The 21,454-nt window shown below is 43.9% G+C and overlaps 2 protein-coding genes and 1 long non-coding RNA gene across 4 annotated transcripts in view; all 3 read left to right on the top strand.

Moving 5' to 3' along the window:
* Positions 1-1,566: 1,566 nt before the first annotated feature.
* LOC113582352 (specifically androgen-regulated gene protein) lies at positions 1,567-8,771 on the top strand. The gene is made up of 4 exons (XM_027018077.2): positions 1,567-1,635; positions 4,750-4,872; positions 6,191-6,377; positions 6,555-8,771. The coding sequence occupies exons 2-4, from the start codon at positions 4,786-4,788 to the stop codon at positions 7,988-7,990; spliced, it is 1,710 nt and encodes a 569-aa protein (XP_026873878.2). The 5' UTR covers positions 1,567-1,635; positions 4,750-4,785; the 3' UTR covers positions 7,991-8,771.
* Positions 8,772-14,297: 5,526 nt separating this feature from the next.
* The window catches only part of scube3 (signal peptide, CUB domain, EGF-like 3), a 63,900-nt gene continuing 56,743 nt past the window's right edge, over positions 14,298-21,454 (top strand). For both annotated transcript variants that reach the window (XM_027018089.2, XM_027018088.2), the window contains exon 1: positions 14,298-14,638. In XM_027018089.2, coding sequence (XP_026873890.1) covers positions 14,533-14,638 — 106 coding nt within the window. In that variant the 5' untranslated portion in view covers positions 14,298-14,532. The remainder of the gene's footprint in view (positions 14,639-21,454) is intronic.
* LOC113582361 lies at positions 18,485-20,892 on the top strand. Its single transcript, XR_003411155.2, has 3 exons — positions 18,485-18,637; positions 19,035-20,123; positions 20,490-20,892. It is a non-coding gene; the product is annotated as an uncharacterized LOC113582361 (long non-coding RNA).

The following is a 21,454-nucleotide window of genomic DNA, read 5'->3' as shown; positions in this document are numbered from 1 at the left end:
CCAGTTCTGCAACAAAGTATGTTTAACAAAGAAATCATACCGCTACAATAACAATAGTGTTAACATGCATTTAAAGTATGTTTTAGTGTATCATTGGTGGCATAAAACTTAAAATAACACACGTAAGTAGTTTGACGTCAATTAAGATGAGTTATTAGGAGGTTCTTCAGCGTAATCTTTGGCCTAGAGATCAGATGGGGGAATGTGAAGTAAATAAGGCCTTTACAATCTTCAAGGATTGTTGGACAAATACTCCTAAACACAAAGAAGGTCTTCAAGAAAAACTTTTAGACTATGTTGATGCCTATGAAGACAATTTTTGGTTTAATAGTGTGATCTTATAAATGTTGTAGTAAAATGTTGTTCGCAGAACACAGCAAAATCCTATGTGGAAAAGTCCATCATATCCGTTGTTAAAATCGTCCAACTAACATGAAAAGGAACAAAAAAGACTCTGTAATATATAACAAAATTATATTTGAAACCAAAAGTGCTCTAAAACCTAGACAATATTCTACATCTATTACTACTGTTATTACACGTGGCTCTTCAGTGTGTGGGCCATTTTGTGAAGGTGTCAGATAAAATAAGTCAAAATGTTTTGGCTTATTTTGATTTGGACTGTCATATTTTGCTTTTCAGGGTTTATGAATGATCGGCAGTCTCAGCTGGGGTGTGAGACTGATCATTTTTACCTCCAGGTCTGCACACATAATATCTTTACAAAAACGAGATTACATCTCCCCCGTTCTCAATTTTAAAATAAAAGTATCACTTCACATGTAGGTTTTTGTGTAATGATACAGCAAAAAAGCACTGAATCACATGGCCAAAAAAAAGCATCTCCCAGTACATGCAACACACCCAGTATAATAAATGAATATTAAAAGGAGCAGGAGACATATGTACACACTACTTACAGCATTCCTCACAAATGAGAAAGACTCAGATAAATTACGTAAAGGCAAAGAAAGTGGTCTTCATCTAAAGTTAATAAATATCTAGGCCAAATGTCAGTGTTGGCGTCCTACTCTTTTGTTTGCTGTACTTCATTTAATCTCTTGCAAAACACTGCATATCTGCATCCTGGATCGTGCCTTTGTTAGCTTTCTGGAAGATAAACTGTGCTGCGCTCTGCTATATTTGCACACAGAAATGGGCTGGACAATTAAGCTAAAAAAAAAAGTAAGCCATTCTAAACGAAGCTCTTTCGGCAGAATTGACATGTTCATTTACATGGCAGGTCATTGCCGCGTGCGTTTTAATAGAAAACAAGTTATTAATAAGCGCAAATCGTCATCATAATGCAAAACCTATATTTCCATAGACGCCAGAGACGACGGGACTGTTCAAAACGTAGGGAAGCGGCAAGGTCTGGCCAAAGCCCACAGACCGATAACACAGGAGACTAGACATGACCACGCCTTTCCAGTCTTTGATAGTGGCTACCTTCTGCGCTTACCTGAGACGTCCGCCAATCGGCGTCCAGTGCTGCGCCGCGCGTGCGGGATTGGCCGGCCGCGAGCACTAGCGCGAGATAGGCGACGCTGTTGTAGTATTTGGGACGTCGGCGTTCGCGCAGGGAGTTCGGGCGCGCGGGCGAAAAGTTCTTCTCGCCGCTTTTGGCCATTCCAGGTAAGCGCCTACTTCAGCGGGATAGATTCTTACCGTCAGAGCAGTCCCGTGCAGGTCGCGGTTTGCGTGATGTTCCGCGGTCCTCGTTCTCTGTGCCTTTTATACAGTAAAAGTGAAAGAGTTCAGGGCAAATCTTACAGACGTAGCCTGCCGTTTTTGTTCAATAATTCAGCGGGATAAAAATGAATCGGATTGCAGTAGGCGCTTCTTGTAGTTTAAATATCTGTAGTCTCGGTTGGTAAAGAGTTACACAGCTGGAAGAATAATTTAAAAATGATCAAGTCTCGCTCCAAACTCCACAGGTAGCAAGTGAAGCTAAGACGATGACTCCTGTGACAGCTGGGGGCTTGGTTTTCCTCTTGGTGGTGTGAGTGTATGTGGGGCTGTGCGTATGTTGGCAAGAGTGCATTCTAGCCAGAAAGGTTGCATGAAGTAAAAAATAATGCATACTTGCCTCTGCTGACCAGACTGGTGTTACTGCTAACTGTGTGTGTTTGTGTGTGCTTACTGTAAATTATTGTCTAGACTTGATGGCCGCCCTTGATACCGAAGGACACATACTTAACATTCTCTATGCCTTTCATCTTACTGTGGTTAATAATCTTTGAGGGTAGTTTATTCAGACATAGATTCAACCTCGGTGCACAAAAGTCTGCATACGAAGTCCAATTTATTCTAAAGAGAATTCTGAAAAGAAGTTTCAAATGCATATGTAACATTGTGGCTCATTCCATGACTTGATTCATTCTGTGGCCCGATGTGATGACGGACAATGTTCCACATGGAGTCATAGTAACCATTTGAGGAGATAATTGTCTAATGGAGGAGATAATTATCTAATTGGCTAGAGGAGGATGGGCCCCGCTTTGAGTCTTGGTTCCTCTCAAGGTTTGTTCCTCATTCTCTAGGGAGTTTTTCCTTGCCACTGTTGCCCTTGGCTTGTTTACTGGGGACTTGGACTCCCAACATTTGTAAAGCTGCTTTGTAACAACATCTGTTGTAAAAAGTGCTATATAAATAAATTTTAGATTTTAATGACCATTAAATGACCATTTAATGACATTACTGGAGTGCTTTCTATGTAATGCCTTATCATCTCAAATAATAATATACGTAATAATTTTGGCATTATATATGGACTTCTAAAAATAAAAAAAACTATAGGAAATTCCCTGTATGACATCACAACTAATCAGACCAGTCATTTTTGCGTAATGTTCTAAGAATGAGATATGCAGGCAAGAGGTCTGGCATTCCAGGGTCAGGCACAATTAAGAGCGCACAAGAACAGGTGTCTCCAGGATCTCACCCTGCCTGCTCACCTGTCTGGTTCCAAGGGAATGTACTTTTGTGAATCTTCCATACATGCAAGAAAATTATGTGTGAGTGTGAGTGTGTGTGTGTGTGTGTGTGTGTGTGTGAGTGTGTGTGTGTGAGTGTGTGTGTGTGTGTGAGTGTGTGTGAGTGTGAGTGTGAGTGTGTGTGTGTGTGTGTGTGTGTGTGTGTGTGTGTGTGTGTGTGTGTGTGTGTGTGTGTGTGTGTGTGAGCCCTATGCGCATACATATGTGGACGTGAGTACTTCATTTTAAGTTGCTAAACAAGGCAAGAGTGAGGCCTTGGTATGCTGAACAACTTGAAAACCTCCCCAGGCGAGCAATGCTTAGTATTCACGTTTGTTTGTGTTCTTCAAAGCTGTAGCTGTGGCCCGTGTAGCCTTGGTACCACAAGCCAGAATGTCTTACCCAGTGTGGTTACCCAGTCATGCACAACCACAGCACCTGATGGTCATAGCAATTGCTCTTGTTTTGTGCCTGATTCTACTAAACTGATAATAGCTTATTAAGCACTTGATCAGCTGAGTGTGGGTGATGGAGGTAGGAATCTAACCTCTGCCATGCAGGGGCTTCTGGCATTGTCCCCTGTTGCTTTAGTGCTTTAAAGCGAAATGTTGCAGCTTTATTGTTGACCTTTTGTTGTTGCAAAGGCCTATTCTGTTACATTACCAACATCTGCGATGCTTGCAGTGGTCGCACGGCTTGATTGTGGTTGTAAAGAGCTGCTGTTTTCTATTGTAGCTATTTGATTCTATAGCATAAAAGCATTACTGTAATGAGTATGGTAAGGTGCTATCTCTGACTCAATAAATAATTACCTCACCTGCCCAAACCGCAACATATCACATTGAAGTTTGGGGAAAAAAATCCAATTGAAACTGCTTTTTGGTTGCCTAGCCTTTTCAGGGCGTAGTCTGCAACAAGATATTTGGATGTCTAAGTCCAAGCAGTTGTTTGCACTTTGCTATAATTAGTTATAGTTAAAGGTGCAGTCAGGCATATTCAGCCTTTCACATGAGCCAACAGGTGGTTATGTAGAGTTAAAGTTAAAGTTGCAATCGGCCACATTCAGCCTTTCATGCACTACCAGAGTGATATATAGGGTGTAACTCACTTCTACCTCTAATCTGCTCTTATGCAAATATCAAAGTATCTATCACTTTCCAGGACAGATTTATAGGAACCTCAAAACTTCTTTGCCACTCCCACAATATATTTTTGTGGTTTGTAGTACATTTTTAGTTTAAAGGTGCATCAACCTAACTGATATTCACAATTGGAGGAAAAGGTATGTTTTTCCAGAGGTTATCCAAGGACAGTTCTGGGGAGCCAATCATTTTCTTGACCTTATCTTTATTGGTTTCTGAACCAAAATGTGAAACTTTTTTAAATCAATGGACTATTTTGAATCAATGGACATTTCACAGATATGTTTTTTTGGGAATATAAGATGAATTGGAATGAAAGCTGTAGCTTGTAGAAGGCATGAAAGAAAATATGGATTTCTCTCCACTCTGAAATCCTAAAAGAACACATGTAGTTGTACTTAGCTTTTTTAGTAGTCTTTTAAAACTAATTTCTGTTTCTACCGATTGTTTTACAACCTTTAGGCCAGGGGCTTTTGAAAATTGACTGACAAGGTCAACTGGTTCTCACAGAACATACAGCACAGCAAGCCTCATTAGTAACATGATCATTTGAGGCCTAAATCCCTTCCTACATCAGATAAAGTCCCATCTGCGATCACCTGTGACCCGTTTTCATTCTTCCCTCTCGGAAGGTTGCCGGCTCCTGAGGGATTGCTGTTGCGTGTGCGATGCCAGCTTGTGGCTCCAGGCCATGTAGCACCAGTATGAACAGCGGAAGCAGCTGTGACAGCATGGCCAGCGTCAACTCTGGCTTTGTGAGTACCAAGTGGAAAACAAATCATCAGCAACAACCCAATAACATCCCACCCCCTAGTTAGCATGAAATCAACGCACTTTAGTAATGTTGTATGGAAATGGGTTAGACTCGGTCAATTTCTTGAAAAAGTAAACTGTCACCTTAATGAGCTGATGCAAATGGTTCTCCCATGCCATATGACTAAATTAATTTTAATATTGTTAAAAGGTGAAGGTTTTGGACACTTATGTAGGTGAGCAGGGCATGTGTACTTAGTTACAAAGGACACATAGTACACACACATACAATAATCTCATCACCCTTCATTACATATAGTTAGTGGCTTAACATTTCTTACCTAAAGCATCTTTCTTTGCCTAAGTACAAGGTCCAGCTCTGAAGAAACCTGAGGCTGATTTAGTATTTTGCTCAAGGGCACAATAGTAATTGTCAGATCTATTCCAATACTGTTGACTTTCTCATAAAGTGCCTTTGGTTTCATAATAACCTGGAAACTGGAATCAAATTTCATATATATATATATGTGTGTGTGTGTGTGTGTGTGTGTGTGTGTATAAATAATTTTATCATAGTGCTTGAAGGTTAAGGAAACAGCGATTCATGCACTGTTCTCATTCATGCACTGAATAGCTGCAGTCCTCTTCTGATTTACTGGCACTCATATTGTCTAAAACCAACTGATATCAGCAAACCTTACACTGCCACTGGCCTGGTTTAGGTGATTCTCAGATTAGTGTAAATCTGAAAAGGGTCTGACCTATATTTTTTGGTGCAAGCTAAGAGGTGGGGCTGTGCAGAGCAGGATACTTTGCCATTTCATCATGGAAGTGAGAAAGGCAGACATCAGGATTTTTGATCTGACCCCACCAGTCTCTAGTGGGTTTTCCTGCCCTTCCTTGAAGCCACACAGGAAATTATACAGCAAAATAAACTAGAAACAAAACAGTGAGCTGGGCCTCTATTCTGAAGAGGAAAATGGAAGCTTAGAAAGTACTTAACTGATGCAATATTAATTTGCAAAGCAGGAACTGTTGGAGTAAGCATAGGTTTTGAATGTTATGCCTTAAATATAGCAATAAAAGGGTTCATGCGGGGCCTGTATACCGTACTGCAGATATAGTGAAAATGGTTACTTTTGTGAAAATAAACTTTTAAAGTTTTCAAACATAAACAATATATTATATAATAAAACATAAATGACCCAGGGCCCTCGGCACTGCACTCCAGTCGTAGTAATGTGGCTGCCACAAATACAAATAAATGTGAACGGACGGCAGTTTCTTACTCGTGTTCTCTTTTGTTGTGTAATGCGGTAGAGTGATGACAGTATGGAACACCTCTCTGCCGAAGAGCGCGCCTGTCTCATGTACCTGGAGGAAGCCATCGAGTCCTTGGAGACAGAGGATGACAGCGGCCTGTCCAACGATGAACCAAGCTGGCCGCCTCGCGCTTTAGCCGCTAGAACGGGCCACCTTGCGTCCGCTAGCCCAACCAAACCAGAGGGTTAGTGCCAACAGTGTGGGGAGACCACAGCACTGCACATGTAGTTGCAGTCAGGCTAGGAAATGTGTTGGCTTTTTTTGTCTTGCTAGTTGTGTTTGTGTTAATCTTACTTGGAAAACCTTTATTGTGAACCTTAAATATATTGTTTATTGTGTATTTTTTGTGTGTGTGTTTCAGAGCTGTCATTCCATAATGATTCCAACAGAGTTTTGGGAAACAACCATAAAGCTCATGGCCTGCTTGTACCTACTCCACTGGTTCTGGCCAATGGTAGTGCGCAATTTCTGAAAAAAACTGAAATAGGCACACCCTTACAAGAAACAGTTAATGAAGCTAATGCCTCTGCATTAAACTCTTACCACCCATCAGCTGCACTGACTGCTAGAAAACCTGCCTCATCACCTCAAAATCCAGGAACCCATAAACCTGATGAGCCTCCTTCTTTCATACCTGAGCCTCCAGTAAAAGCTGGCACTGCCATTCAGCCGAAAGCCAAAGAAGGTCCTGCCAAGATCCAGCTGGACATCAGACCAGATCATCGGAGCAAGGGTGCTACACCTGACATGCAAACGGAGTTGATTCCTCCACCCTCAGACTTTATGGATGAACCAGATCATCTTTACCAACAACCCCAATCCCAATCTCAACCCCAGCTTCCACCTCAACCCCAGTTAGAGCCACCACCAGGAAACAGAGTGAACGCCCCTCCCTCAGGTTTTGGCAGACAGGCCAGGGATGACAAACCTCCTGGCACAGCGAATGCATCACCTGGAGGACTGCTGTCCCCATGTGAGCTAGACAAATTGCGTGAAAAGGCTTCGATGAAGAAAAACCGCAAAATATCCCAGAAGTGGTTAGACCAATCAGGTTCTCCCCCTTCATCTCCGGATTCCTGCCATGTCACTGCAGAACATGGCGAGCCCAAAAGTGCACCGGCTGTGGCACCCAAACCAAAGAAATTCCCCTCCAGTATCATCATGAAAAGTCACAAAGACTCTGGGCCTTCTCATTCACTTGTTCCACACAGTGATCACACTTTGGTGAATCAGCAGAAGGTTCACGTCGAGGCCCTGAAGAAACTGGGCTTACTGAAGGGTGTTGAGGAAGATTCAAGCCCCACTGTCAGTCCACCACATAGGGTCCCTCCGCCTGCCGCAGAAGCAGTGGAGGCAAGAGGAAAAACAGTTTCACTTTTATCTTCACCTCCCTTCTCAGAAAAAGGAGGACGTCAAAGTCCGACAGTCCTGAGGGGTTCAAGTTCAAGAGTGTTCAAATCTGCATCCATGAAGCAATCAGACATGGGTAAAAATGTTGCAGTCAAACAGTCCTCCACCATAAAAGGTCAGGGGAAGGCGCCAGAGAAGGCCAACGTGGAGCTCTCGCCTGGACAGCTGCAACAAAACTTGTCTCGACCTGCTTTTTCAGGGAGCTTGAAAGACTTGAGTATCCAGCAGCCACCTTCTAACTTGAAAGAAGAACCGAATTTCAGGAAGTCCCTGCCCTCTTCCACCATGCCAGGAACACACGGCATCAGTGTGGTCATCTCGCCACAGAGCAAAAATGGAGAAGATCGCAAGCAGGCCCTGAGGAAGCTGGGACTGATTAGAGACTGAGGTCTAATATGCTTTGCCTACAAACTGCTCACACACTTACTGACCAATATTATACAGATTCCATAAAATCTGAGGATAAGGCTGGAATAGGAGGAGACTACATTCTTAATTCAGAATTCTTGGATGCATGAATATATGTTTATCTGTTGGGCGGTGTATATACAGTCGGCATTTAGGAGAAATACTACGGGGTACAGATGTATTCTTATGAACCTTCGGTTTGCTGAGCTTCTTTGCTCTAGTGAATGTCTGTCTTTGGTGGAGAAGGGACTACGTCGGAGGTTATGCCAGGTGATGGATCTATGATTGTTGCGTGCATAAGGAACTGCTTGCTCAGTATTCTGACAGAAGGCCGTGTTTCCATTGAGATTTTCTGCCTAGCAACGGATTGGATATCTCTGTTAAAGTCCTTTAATTGTTTAAGTAAGAAAGACATTATCAGGTATTAGTAACATTACCCAGACCTAACTTCTCTGCTTGCTTCATATAATGGAAAACCTGAGCCATATGATAAAATAGAAAATGAAAAAATATGTTAGAGAGTGCCCAAATTTCCTTGTTCTACTGGACAGGTGCGCTCATTTTTTTAATGGACACACTCAGTCTAAACACTGTTTTCACCTCCCTCACCGTCACATTGATATTCAGTCAATTGTGTATTTGATTTATAAATTGCCTATTACCATATTGAGATTATTCAGGGTCACAGCCAATTTTTTATTAGTCTGTTTTGGAAAGCACTTTAATATGCATGTTTGAAGAGAACTATAAACGTTATTAATACAGAAGTTTAGAAATAAAGTTGATCTTGATTACATTGACAGTTATATTCATTGAAACCTCTGCTGTGACTTGTACATGTTGTGACCTTGTATTGTATTTATTGTGTTACTAATGGTTTAACATTGCTACATGTAGTGTAATCAGTTTCTCAGATATTTATACATTCCACGTGCAGAGATATAATTGCTAGGTAGACTAAAAAGGTCTGTGATTTGTATCAGGGTCTGCGTTCATGAATACCTGTGGAATGCTAGTCTTGGTTCAGTTTTTGTGGGTGCCATCTACCTGACTTGAGATCAGGCTTGCACAGGTGTGAATGGCGTGTGACAGTTCATGTATGTGTCTGCAGTGTCCTGATTTCATTGAGTCTGTAGCCTGTTAAGGCTCTGACGCACACGAATCTTTTGTCGCGCCCTCCAAAAGATGCCAGTCCATGTTTTTCATGTAAGCACAGCACTGCCATGCTGAGGGTTTTTCTCATAGCTTCAGCAGATTCTAATCATATCCTGCAGAAACCAGTCAGACCTGATATTAGGCACCAGGCCCTCATGGGTGTAAATATCTTGTGTAACAGCACCTCTTGTGCACTTTAAATTACAAAGTCTTTTGCTTCTGTTTGAGGTATATGACTTCTTGTAGGCCTCATTCATTTTCAAATTGATCCAAGTGTCACAAAGATGACACACCACCATTCTTAAAGCTCGGGCATAATACCGGTTGTGTATGTCCATGAGGGCGAAAAGCTTGCCTTTGCTTTTCTTGAACAAGTTAAAATGTTCAAGGTATTACATATATGTGGTGGGTTTTGGTTGCCATATGGAATAATCTATTCAGTGGTGTTAAAAGTGTTAGATGACACAAGTTCATGGTTATTTTCCATGGCATTAGACAATTGCATGAGTACATGCTGAAAGGTTCCCCTGGCTTGTGGTGCCCTCCAGTGGATGTTTTTGGACAACAACAGTGAATACTTACATTGAAAGCTGAATCACACTGCGTGTTTTTCTTTACTTTACACCACACTCCACACACCCTGTTAGGTGGCAGACACTGAAAATCTTAATGTTGATTTTATGGTAGTGTGCTTATATGCAGGCTCCTATCCCTTTCCATTGTTTTTTTGGGGTTTTTTTTTTTTTTTTTTTTTTTTTTGGAACCTACACATTTTTTAAATGTTCTGTTCTTGCTGGTCACATGAGTATCTCCCTGTATGTTACTCACAAGCTGTAAAGCAATCGTTCTATGGGGTCTTACAATGTAAGCAGAGGTGATGTGAATTTAAAAGTCTCTAGAATTAACTCCCCACCAGAAGAAGACCAGAATCTGAAATAATTTCAAAAACTGAAGTTAAATATCAAATCAAGCATTTTTGCCTTACACATGAAATACAGGACTCTGTCCATATCTCAGGTTTCATTCCATTTACGCATATATTTATGACAAAGAGCCTATGAATAGTCGCATTTATAAATCTATGGATCACTGTTATATAGCACAACATACTTTAGCAAAAAGTATATCACAATCTGTACTTGGCATTGGTGCGCTCTCAGCAATTGTATCTAGAAAACAACAGGCTATAAACTCTGACCATTAGAGTTTGATGCTCATCGGAAATCTGAACTCCTGCCCTAGCCTTGCGCTCTTGGCGTTCCCTCTCTCGCTTCGCTCCCTTTAGAAAGAGGAAGTGACACGTTTGCCCGAGCACGTCTTATTGCGACACCCTACCGTGCGCTGACCGCAGGCTGCGGGCCCACACACCAGGAGGAGGATGAGTAAAGCGGCGCGGGCCATCGATGTGGTTTACGTCTCCCAGCTGCTCCCTCCAGCTCCTCTGCATGGGGTCCTCGCTGACTAACCCCACGTAAACAATCAGCGGACGCTTGTGGTTCGCCAGTGGTCTCCTTAATAACTCCCACTGGGTGCTCCATTAATGCCCAAGCGGATCTGCGTATTTGTGGGGTTGATGTTGCAGATGGCATTCATGAGATCCGATGCTTATTCGTTTGTGTTTTTTTTTCTTTGCTTCTTGACATAGGGAAGCAAAAATGACCATTTTAGGGCATAAAGGTTTTGTTGGCCCTGTTTAGCTCTAGAATGTTACCATGTTAAGATTAAGGAGCCATAACATTGAGATCTGAAAATGGTCCAGGATACAAGACAATGAGCTACTTAATGAAGTTTTTTCATTTGATGGCCAGTGTGTTTTGAGACGATTGTGTAAGACATTTGGACGGCCAGACTGGGGGAGTATCTGAAAAGACTCTCTATTTGAGATCCAGGACACTGCACAGAATACAGGGTCTCATTATGTCATGATCTGCACTACACAAGGAATTCAATAAAACATTTTGTCCTTGAAAACTCTGGATGTAACAGTGAAAATCTGACAGCGGGCAATTTGTCGCAGTGTTGGATAACACTGAAATCACTTGGGTATCATCTTCATGTTTACTGCCACGTTGCTTTTCTGTCCCACATGGGTCCTGCTCTGACACAACTGCTTGCAGTGACAAACTAAGTGCGGAGACCTTCAAGGCCTGTGTCATCATTGCAGGTCACAAAGGAAAGTCAGCAAGTCTGCAAGGGTGGAGCCAAAAACCGCTAGGTGCTCTAACCCAACTGGGTCAGTCAAGGAGCCATTATGGACTCAAGGCTGACCTGGTCTTTAGTGGAAGTGGAGAAGCAGGACTTTCCACTGTTGCTTTTCTCACTGTTGTCCATGCCAACAGTCCAGGACACCCCCCCCCCCCCATACACACACACACACACACACGCACGCACATACCTCTGATTACCTACATAAGTAAATCTCCTTTATTTCATATCAGAGGAGTTTTAATTCTCTTTTCATTCAGTCCCTTGGGACAGAGATTACAGACTTATCTGTGATACACCACCAGCATAAAATCAGGGAGAGAGAGAGCTTTAGACACAGCTGGAGATAATGAAGCTGGGCTGGGCACCGGTCACTGGCCCGTCCGTGCAGGTCTAATCCCCCCGTCTTCTGCTCTCACGACTGTGGGCCACCCAGACACAATCAGGATTACGTCAGAGCAAGCCTCTCAGTCAGGCCTCTTTCCAAAAAAGACAGCAAATCAGAAAACAAACCCGCATCACTTAAAAGGGGCAAAGTCTGATGTGGTGACATCATGCCTGTATCGACTACTTCATCAGCAGTACAACCTGACCCATCACATACATGTGGGTGGAGGGTACTGGGCCCTGTAGGCACCGCAGAGATGTCTCATTACAGGTCTCACCAGAACTTGCAGGGCTATGTTATCTTTTCGTTTTTCACGTGCTGCCTTTAAAGAACCGTGGCTGTCTGTCCAATTAAAAACAGCTGCTTGTTTGTGATAAATTGTTTCTTTTTTGATGGTAAATGCTATACATCACCTCTAGGGGTCACTATAAGTTATTTACCAAAAGGATCTTGCATGCAAACGTTGGAAGAGGCTCTATAAAAATCAAGGCAATAGTCTTTTATTTATAGTTGGATCTGCTGACCATACAGATTGAATGAATATCTGAGATGCAGAAATGCATTGTTCTTGTGTACACTTGGGATGACTCAGGACAATCACTGGATCAGTGTGGGAAAATCCAGGATGAGCAAGAATTAAAACGTGACCATAACAAATTCAGAACATCCTTTATTCTGGGTGGTCTACTGGAGGCATTAGCGCAGGCCACTGTAGACTAAAGATTATAGTGAAATATCTGTAAACAATAATCTGCAGGCCTATATCAGCAGCTGGCGAACTGGCTTCCATTTACATGTATTTACCCATCTGCACCAGCATGGACAAAACACAGCAAAGATGGTTCTTTTTAAAAACTCAACAATGCCCAACTAATTACAAGGTTTGAAATAAACGATCCTGGGCGACTCTGGCTTCGTAGCCCTCGTGGAAATAGACCCCTGGGCATGGCACTGGTACCAGGGTGTTTGGTGGCAAAAGCTCCCCGAAAAAAAAAAAAAAAAAAAAAAAAAAAAGTTTGTGAAAGACTGCAAATGACTCCACAGTCCCGACGGGCTTTCTTTCTTTACGTCCGGCTGTGGCCGATCACGGCTGCTTTCACACAAGACGTTTTCTCCGCCAGGCCACGCGGCCAACGGCAGGTCGCAGCTCCGCTCGCGCTTATCCTACAGCATGCCACACACGAACTACGGGTCGGGTAAGAAAGGAGCAAGCCGAGCGAATCGAACATGAATTAGTCCGATGAAAACACGCACTGGGGGCTGCAGGCTGGAGCTTGTTCGCACCTGCTGTTTCACCGAACCGGAGCTTCGCAGACGACCAAGGCTTTCTTGGAGAACTTTTCGAGACCGCCCAGGATTCTTTCACTGAGAGCACTCTTAAGAAACTCAAATTAGAAAGGTGCAAGACCCGACCCAGGACTGTAATTCTGAACAGTACTTATGAATTTGCTTGCAGTGAGCTTTTTACATGCAATAGTTTATTGCAGAGGTATTCAAATCACAGTCTTTAGTGTCCAGATCCTACATATTTTCCACAGCTCCCTTTATCTTGGAGTCAGGTGTGACAATAAAGTAGCCAACCAGTTTCATTAATCATTTAATCCACTACAAGGGATTACAAAATCCAGGATCTGGATTTGAGGTCCAGATTTGAGTACCTCCGGTTTAGTGATAAGTAAACTACGCTACTTATATCCGAAGATCAATAAAAAATATAATAAATGGATAATTTGTTTATTTTTGTTCATAATTTTTGTTCAGTGCAGCAGCGGAGTCGTGATCGGACTGGCTTCTGATACTAACGGGGGTCGGATGACTGATAAGTTTACGGAGCCACCGTAGCAGCCCCCGCCCAAAGGTGGCGACACGTGCGCTCGGTAGAAGCGGCAGCCGGGTGGCACCACGCATGCCTTTAAATGCAGTTACGGTTGCCTTCTTTAAAACGGTTAATCGTTTGTATGTCTGCTCAGACGCGTAATGGCACGGTTATTCTTTCCCTCTCTTTAAACGCATGTGGTATTACATAAAGAGATGAAGTGGCCTGTTGTCTTTCGTTAGCGAGCAGTGTGTGATGGAGAAAGGCAATCCATATACGGACAAATCTAACCGCTGTATCGAGAGTAATCAGACTATCTTATATTAACGAAAAGGACACTCATCGGGTTTTATGAACTTGACGTAGCTATGTTTATTTCGTCTAATTTCATGTGTGCACACATGCTTAGCACTTAGGTAAAGATGAAAACAAAAGTCTCCGGGTCTGTGCGCACGCACACACCGCGCTCAAATCCATTGATTGCACATGGTCTCAGCGCGTCTGACCTCTCGCCCACGGAAGCCGTATCCATGGCAACCCCCACTTCGGTCCAACCCGCGGCTGATTGTGAATTCCTCCAGAAAAAAGGTCCTTGCAAGTTGAGTGAGTGAGAGAGAGAGAGAGAGAGAGCAATGCGTGATTCTTCATCTCTCCTCCCCCTTCCTCCGTCTTCACTCTATCTTTCTATGCTCTCTCTTACATAGAAATTGGTCAGAGACGAACATGACCACTGAACTATGTTTCTCTTCTCCTGCTGAACTCAGTCGGTCACCTTCACCACCCCGAGCACTTGAACCAACATTTTCATCTAAATAAAGGAGAGGACAGCGCATGTCAGTTTCTGAACGGGGGGGGTGGGGGGACCACGTTAACGCTTTGATTCCACTAATCGTTACGTTTTGTTTTTTTCTTGGCTAGATACGGAAAAGGGCCCCTTTAATCTTCCCGCACGGTGATATGTTAATATACGCTATTATGCGCGCGAGCATTGGATTAGTGGGCTTCTGTCTGGTAGCCTTTGTCCAACGACCAGCCGGTGCTTCCGTGAGTAGATCTTCCCAAGGTAAGTTTTTTGCTCACCTCTTCCTGTGCATTTTAACCGTATACATGTTAACGTTTTTTTTTTTAACAAAAACAACTTTACTAGTAGTGCTTTGGAGTGTGCTTGAATATTTGAGGCAGGTTAATTTGCAATGTAATTTTCCCTGTTCAGTGACAGTGTTGAAATTGCAATTTGCATTTCAAAATATTTGGTGAAAGCTCCCGTTCTTTACAATTTCCACCTCCCATTTATTAGACTTTGCACTAGGTGAATGGTCTTGCTTGGTTTCTTCAGAGTTGTGCTTTACAGCTGGTTGATACTTTACTAATAATAACATTGTTACAGATTTATCAATCGACTCAGATGAAATGACATAGTTTTTCTTTGCCCAGTTCTGTGTTTTCACCAGTTGTTTTATTCCCCACAATGCCTCTCTGATGTCTGGAGGTGAGAGTGAGGGGTAGGCATGGCACAGAGCAGGAGAGAAAGCCTTATGGGCACTTCTGGGGCAGGCATGGCGCAGAGCAGGAGAGAAAGCCTTACAGGCACTTCTGGGGGTAGGCATGGTGCAGAGCAGTAGAGAAAGCCTTGCGGGCAGTTCTGGGGTAGGCATGGCACATAGCAGGACAGAAAGCCTTACGGGCACTTCTGGGGTAGGCATGGCAACATAGCAGGAGAGAAAGCCTTACGGGCACTTCTGGGGTAGGCATGGCACATAGCAGGAGAGAAAGCCTTACAGGCACTTCTGGGGTAGGCATGGTGCAGAGTAGGAGAGAAAGCCTTACGGGCACTTCTGGGGCAGGCATGGCGGAGAGCAGCAGAGAAAGCCTTACGGGCACTTCTGGCAGTGTGTGCATGCATTCTAACTTACTATCATTCAGGGAGAAACAAGATGTAACACCACACCAAATTAACTCCATGTTAACTTTCAAACCAACTGCAGGGCTTGGTTTGAAAAACCTGTGCGCAGTGCCGTCTCTGCACATAGATGCATTTACTTCAGTTTGTGCCTGCATTTAAGAGGTCAGTGAGCATGATCCGATGCCTTTGAGAAGGTATTTAGCACAATAAAGTCAAGCATTTGTCACTTGTCTGCAAGCCAATGGTGGAATAGTCACTTTGAAGTCTAACTGTGTGGAAGGTGTGTTACCTGCATGTGCTTTTAACACTAAAGGCTTCAGAGCGTTTCAACATTCTGGCAAACACCTCTGTAAAGACGTTTTCAAGTGTTTCTCTGAAGTGCTTTTGGAATATAGGAATCCAGAAACGTCTTCAGGACTTAAGATGAAAAGAATGGAACAATCATACAACTGAGCTTTGGCACACGGCACACTGAGATTCTGAGATTTGGCTCTGTGTGTGTGCGCGCGTGTGTGTGTGTGTGTGTGCGCGCGTATGCACACGCGTGCATGAGTGTGAGGTACATGGTGATGGTTCACACTGAGACACAAAAAAGATGTCCCCTGTGCCGCTGACGGAGTAGGGATGGGGACGTGGGGGACGGGAATGGGGGAGGTGGTGGGGGCATCTTGGGTGGTCTGCTTCTCATTGTGGGAAAACCCAATATTTACATTTTGAAATTTGAACAACTTTTCCTCTTTTAATTTTCCGCAACATCCATTACGCTCGTTGTACATGGCTGGGAGCTGAACAGTGGCACTCAGTCAAAGTGGTCTGCACCTGTTCCCCTTGGTGCATAGTGCGTGTGTCTGTGTATGTGTACGAGCATGGGAATGTGTGTGGGCATGCATTTGGGTGTGTGTGTGGATGTGTGTGTGCACTCGTGCATGTTTTTGCAAGTTGAGATTTCAACCTTTGATTAAGTGTTTAGATTTGATTTAAAACACCCTTGCTGTACAGTTCATTCTGTTTTGGAATTATGGAGGCACATCAGAAGATTAGCATGACTAGCACGGCAGGGGAAAATGCTTCGTTGTTTACATGCTGCTTAGATGGGCTTGGCCCCAGCCATAATACAGCTCGAGAGGTATCACCAGTGGCCTGAAGATGGATGGCTGGACCTGTATGAGGTGGAGCGTGGCATCCATCTTGCATTTACACATGTGGACACTGGGGCTGGCTGCCGGTGTTGCCTCGGATGGTGCGTGATTTGAGGCATGTGGTGAAAAGACAGTAATAATTCATTCTGGACATGTGCAAACGATTTTTAAGGAGTCATTTAGGAAGCCAGGGCTGTCAATAAGCTTGGGAGAGTACGATTAGGGGGAAAAAATGAATTACAAAACAAATACAAATACAAATGGGCAGAGAGAAGGAGAAAAGATCCAACAGAGACGAAGAGAGCATCTGGGTCTGCCAAGCTTAGCCGCTGCCCCTCTGTTGATTGAGGACTGGGGTGTAGTGCGGCACCAAGGCAACCGCGGGTGTAGATGTGACCTGTTGCTGTGGTGTGTGTTGGTGTAACCTCTGCTCTGTCTCCCTACATTGGGAGGGAGAGTGAGAAGCACAAGGAGAGAGAGAGAGTGAGGGAAAGAGGGCGAGAGAGTGTGAGCGAGTGAGTGAAAGACAAACAGACGGAGAAGGAGACGGGAGAGGGGAGAGTGAGAGAGTGAGCAATTGAAAGAGAGAGATAGACAAACAATGAGAGAGAAAGAGAGGGAGAGAGATAGACAAACAGAAGAAGGGGGGGGGGGGTCAGGGCGAGGGGGTCGGGTGGTGATCGCCGGGCCGCACAGACAGAGAGCAATATGAGCTAGTCCTCGTCCGTGCTGTCAGTGTGGGAACGCTATGTGGCCTGAGTTTGCTGAGGAGAGAGTGCCAGAGAGCACAGCATAGGCCAGACTGGTACCACAGACTCCCACAGAGAGGGGTGTGCCAAATACAAGCTCCTCCCTCTTTATTCCGCCTGGGGGGTTTGTTTGCTTTGTCTTGCCTTTCGCTCCATGAAGTTGCAGGGTCCTTTTGTTGGTGCGAGGCAATGGCCTTGCATTTGCTTACAAGGCATACATACTTTATCTACTAACCCAGTTACATCCTCAGTGGTTGGTTTGACGTACTAAGAGAACCAAAACATGCTAATGTTACTGTGTAAGTAAATAATACAATTAATGACAGTTAGTATAGCATCCAGTTTGCACCTGGCCACTCATTTCATACTAATCAGTAGCTGGAAGCATTCATTCTTTGTTATCCATGTCAGTACTATATTCTGTTAAGTGTCATTATCGAACATGTTAGTATAGTGCTGCTTGGATGTGTTTTATGGACCAATGCTACACTGACAGCAGTCAAAACAAGGGGTTTCCATTAACACTGTGAGCAAGGTTTAGGGCAAGACAGGCTTTAATCTGTACCTCTTTACCACAGCAGATATGTGTCAGTTCTGTTCTTCCCTAAAACAAAAGTCCTCTGTCTCTATTCTTAGTCCTGTCACTGCCCATTTTCCAGCCCCGAGTCCAGAAACGTCTCACACCACACTCTCCTCACTCTGTCCCTGCTGTCCAAAGGCCGAGGTGCATATTTGAGGTGGGCGTTACAAAGTTTATGGTCGGCTGTGCGGCAGAGTGGCCGTCTGGCCCGTCTGGGTTCTCGGATCTGACCCAGAGCCAGAGTGAGCCCAGCACGGTCGCCCCACAGCTGAAGCACAAGTGTCAAATTACTCCAGAGAACCTAAACAAAGGTCACTTAAGACCGTCTGCCTGCAGCACAGGGTATGGCACGGTCTCTCTCTACCGGGTCTGGTGTTGCAGTCACTGACTTGCAATACTAATTTAGTGGGAAATCACTCGCACAGAGGGAGCCCAAGTGACGGATGGTGCAGACTGAAAGGCTGGCACTCAACCGAGTTTCCCTTTGAAATGCAGCTACATGGAGCTAAACGGAGTTAGGTGCTTTGGAGAGGTCTCCCAACAGTGAGACTGGGCAGAGATTTTGTTCTGGGATATTCTTGATATCCTCCAGTGTAGCTAATTGCTGTTTCTTCTCATATATTATTTGGACTTTGTTTCATACTATTCTACTGTATTTACGTGATGTTGGGTGTGGTGCCTAGGAATTCAGGTGAGTTATTGTAATTTTCCTCTGCAGTTTACAATAAAGTCTCCTCCCTCCTGTTTTGGATACTGTAACCTGGGGAGCTGTCTGTGTCATTAACTCATTTTAGTTTCTCTTCACTTACAGTATGTGAAAGGGAAAGAGTGTGAAGGTATGTGTGAGAGAGATGAGAGAGAGATAGAATAGATAGGGAGGAAGAGAAAGAAGGGGAGATGAAACAGGGAGGTAGAGAGAGAGAGAAGGAGAGAGGAGAGAAAGGGAAGATAAACATTCTTATAGCAGTCTCCTTCTAGCAAGTACCAGCCAGGCAGGGCTGCGGATAACTATAGTCTAGGTGTAGATGTAGTTGACGGTGTGGTATTAGTATGGTTATGTTTGCATTGTTGGGTTTTGTCCATTGCAGTTTTTCCCCTATAATGGAGTGGTCCGCTGACTGCAGAAGGGATGGATCAATTACATGCAGGAAAGTTGAAACTGTCCACAATGTGAACTTGCGTGTTATGAATAACCCATTTATATTTATAATTTTGGTTCCAGGATCAAGGCAAGATTGCCTTTTAGGAAGGTTTTGAGTGACAGAACAATGCTCAATTATTTAAACATCTTGCCCTTGTTATTTGTGTGGGTGGATTTGACACTATGAGGCACTTCCTTTCTTTGAACTTGTTGTTTCTGACAGTAACACAAAATGAAAGTAATTAATAGCTATTATACTGTATGCTGATGTCAAAAGCATTTACAGAAATCTTTTTCTTATAAGATGTGGTTTGTAGGCTCTGTTGCACAGTGCAGTAGCTTTAGAGAAACCCGTCGATGTTCCTATATATCTTCATTCCTCATGCAACCATGGACATTCACATGTGGTTGTAAAGTCCTGAGCATGTCGGGCAAGCTTCTATTTTCAGTACCTAGCCAGTTTCTGTTAGGTGAGCCTCTCATTTTTCTGTTTACTTGATTTTCCTATGTCCTTCACAGCCTCAACCATGAAGCAAAACCTCTACTCGCTGTCAGAAACACTCCCTCCATATTAAAAAAAAAAAATCACTAATCATTTAGGAGATTCTTCTAAGCTGCCAGCCCTTGGCCTGGTGGTGAGACTTCAGCTCTGAGGTGTAGCACAAGGCGTGTGCTACCAGTGTGCCCCAGGGGGGTGAAATTTCAAAGTGCTGTACTGAACTCAGGAAAAACAGGAACTCCTGTAGAGGTTCTGCTGGTAATCTGACTCCTGTCAGATAACCAGTGTCAGTGCCGGCAGGACAAAGGCTTCGTGAACCCCCCAGCTGCTGTTTACGGAAGAATAGGATGGATGAAGCAGATTGCTTTGCATAGCAAACAGGCTAAAAGTGTTATAGTCCTGTTCTTCGGGGGCCTGTAGGTCTGCAGGTGTTGGCAGCACTCCTGCCTTGACCCCACCTGACTGCACTAATGAACCCTCCTCCCAACTGAAGGACGGCCACGTCGGACCAGATATCACCAAGCGCTGCATGAACTGGTAAGGTTTCCCCAGTGGCAGGAAACTTCTGATCTACAAAGGGATGAGTTGCTGGATTTACTTGTCAGCTGAACTCCCTGCACCTGCCTGAAGGGCGCATTCTCATTTTTTTCCAGGTCCTTCTTTTGCCTGTTGCGGTACTTTTAAACTGTTTTTTGCCCTGAGTCACGAAGTCGCGTATGTTTGTGCACCCAGGCATACCTCAGTTTCATTACTGTGTAGGTCTTCATATTTGTAGCATTACATCTGGAACGCGTGCCAGCATCTTTCACACTAAACCAGCTAACAGTATCTCATACTCTTCTTTGGCACCTCACGTGTTAAAGTGAACAGTTGACCCAGGAGAACCCAATCCTTCCTCCTCAGGCTCAAAGACCCAGCAGCACATCTCAAGACCAGCGTCCGGTCCTGAGAGGAGTCACTTGCAACTAGCTGCAACTTCTGCGGGCCGGCACCGCACCAGCCTCACCATGAGAAAAATCTCTTCAGCAAGCATCTCTTCTTGGGGCAGCCTGTGTAAGCTTCTGAGAGCCTCTGAACTGAGCAGACTGACAGCAAGCAGTTAGCAGTAGACCGGCCCACTGTACAGCACCGCCTTGCGGGAATGCTGGGACTCAGGAGTCACCCATCCCAGCATTAGTCGCCAGTGTCGGACTTCTTGCTCAGTCTCTGACTCACTGGGTCTCCGGTCACTTCGATGCTAAACGAGAGGGATGTGTTTTGTTTTTGAGCGGATGATTTTGTGAGTCACGGTCAGCCATCTAAGCTGTTCCCCCAAACATAAATAAATAAATAAATAAATAAATAAAACACACAGCATGACCTCCTTGTGTCCAGCTCTCGAATTGATTACTGCGTTAAAAACGAATAGGATAAAAACACAATAATGTTAGTTATTTTTCAGAAAATTCACCTTTTCTGTGAGTTGAGGTCTCCATATAAGAAGAAAATATACTGTAGATATTACTGTTACCATTCAGACACTGACATGTACGCAATGTGCACTTTGATCTTTGCAAACCTAACTGTGTTTCTGCAGAGGAGAGGATGCACAACATTTGTGTGTAGGGTAAAACTGAACAAAGCACATTTCATCAAGCATGGCCTCATTATCTGTCATGCAGAAATTGGCCTGTCCATCAAGCAGTTAGTGTGTGCGCCCTGCCCCACAGCACTTTAATGTTATAACATCTGTAAGGCAGGACTGCATTGAACTGTTGCATTTCTACATTACAATATGGGTTAATGGTTAAAACATCGCAAAAGCTAGACACCAATGGTGTTGCAGGACATCAAGATGGATGCATATAGTTATGTGATGCATGTGTTTA

Source organism: Electrophorus electricus, chromosome 22, assembly GCF_013358815.1.
Source record: "Electrophorus electricus isolate fEleEle1 chromosome 22, fEleEle1.pri, whole genome shotgun sequence".
In the NCBI taxonomy this organism is placed as follows: domain Eukaryota; kingdom Metazoa; phylum Chordata; class Actinopteri; order Gymnotiformes; family Gymnotidae; genus Electrophorus; species Electrophorus electricus.
Note: the sequence above shows the minus strand (reverse complement) of the source record. Positions and strands in the feature narration are given on the sequence as shown.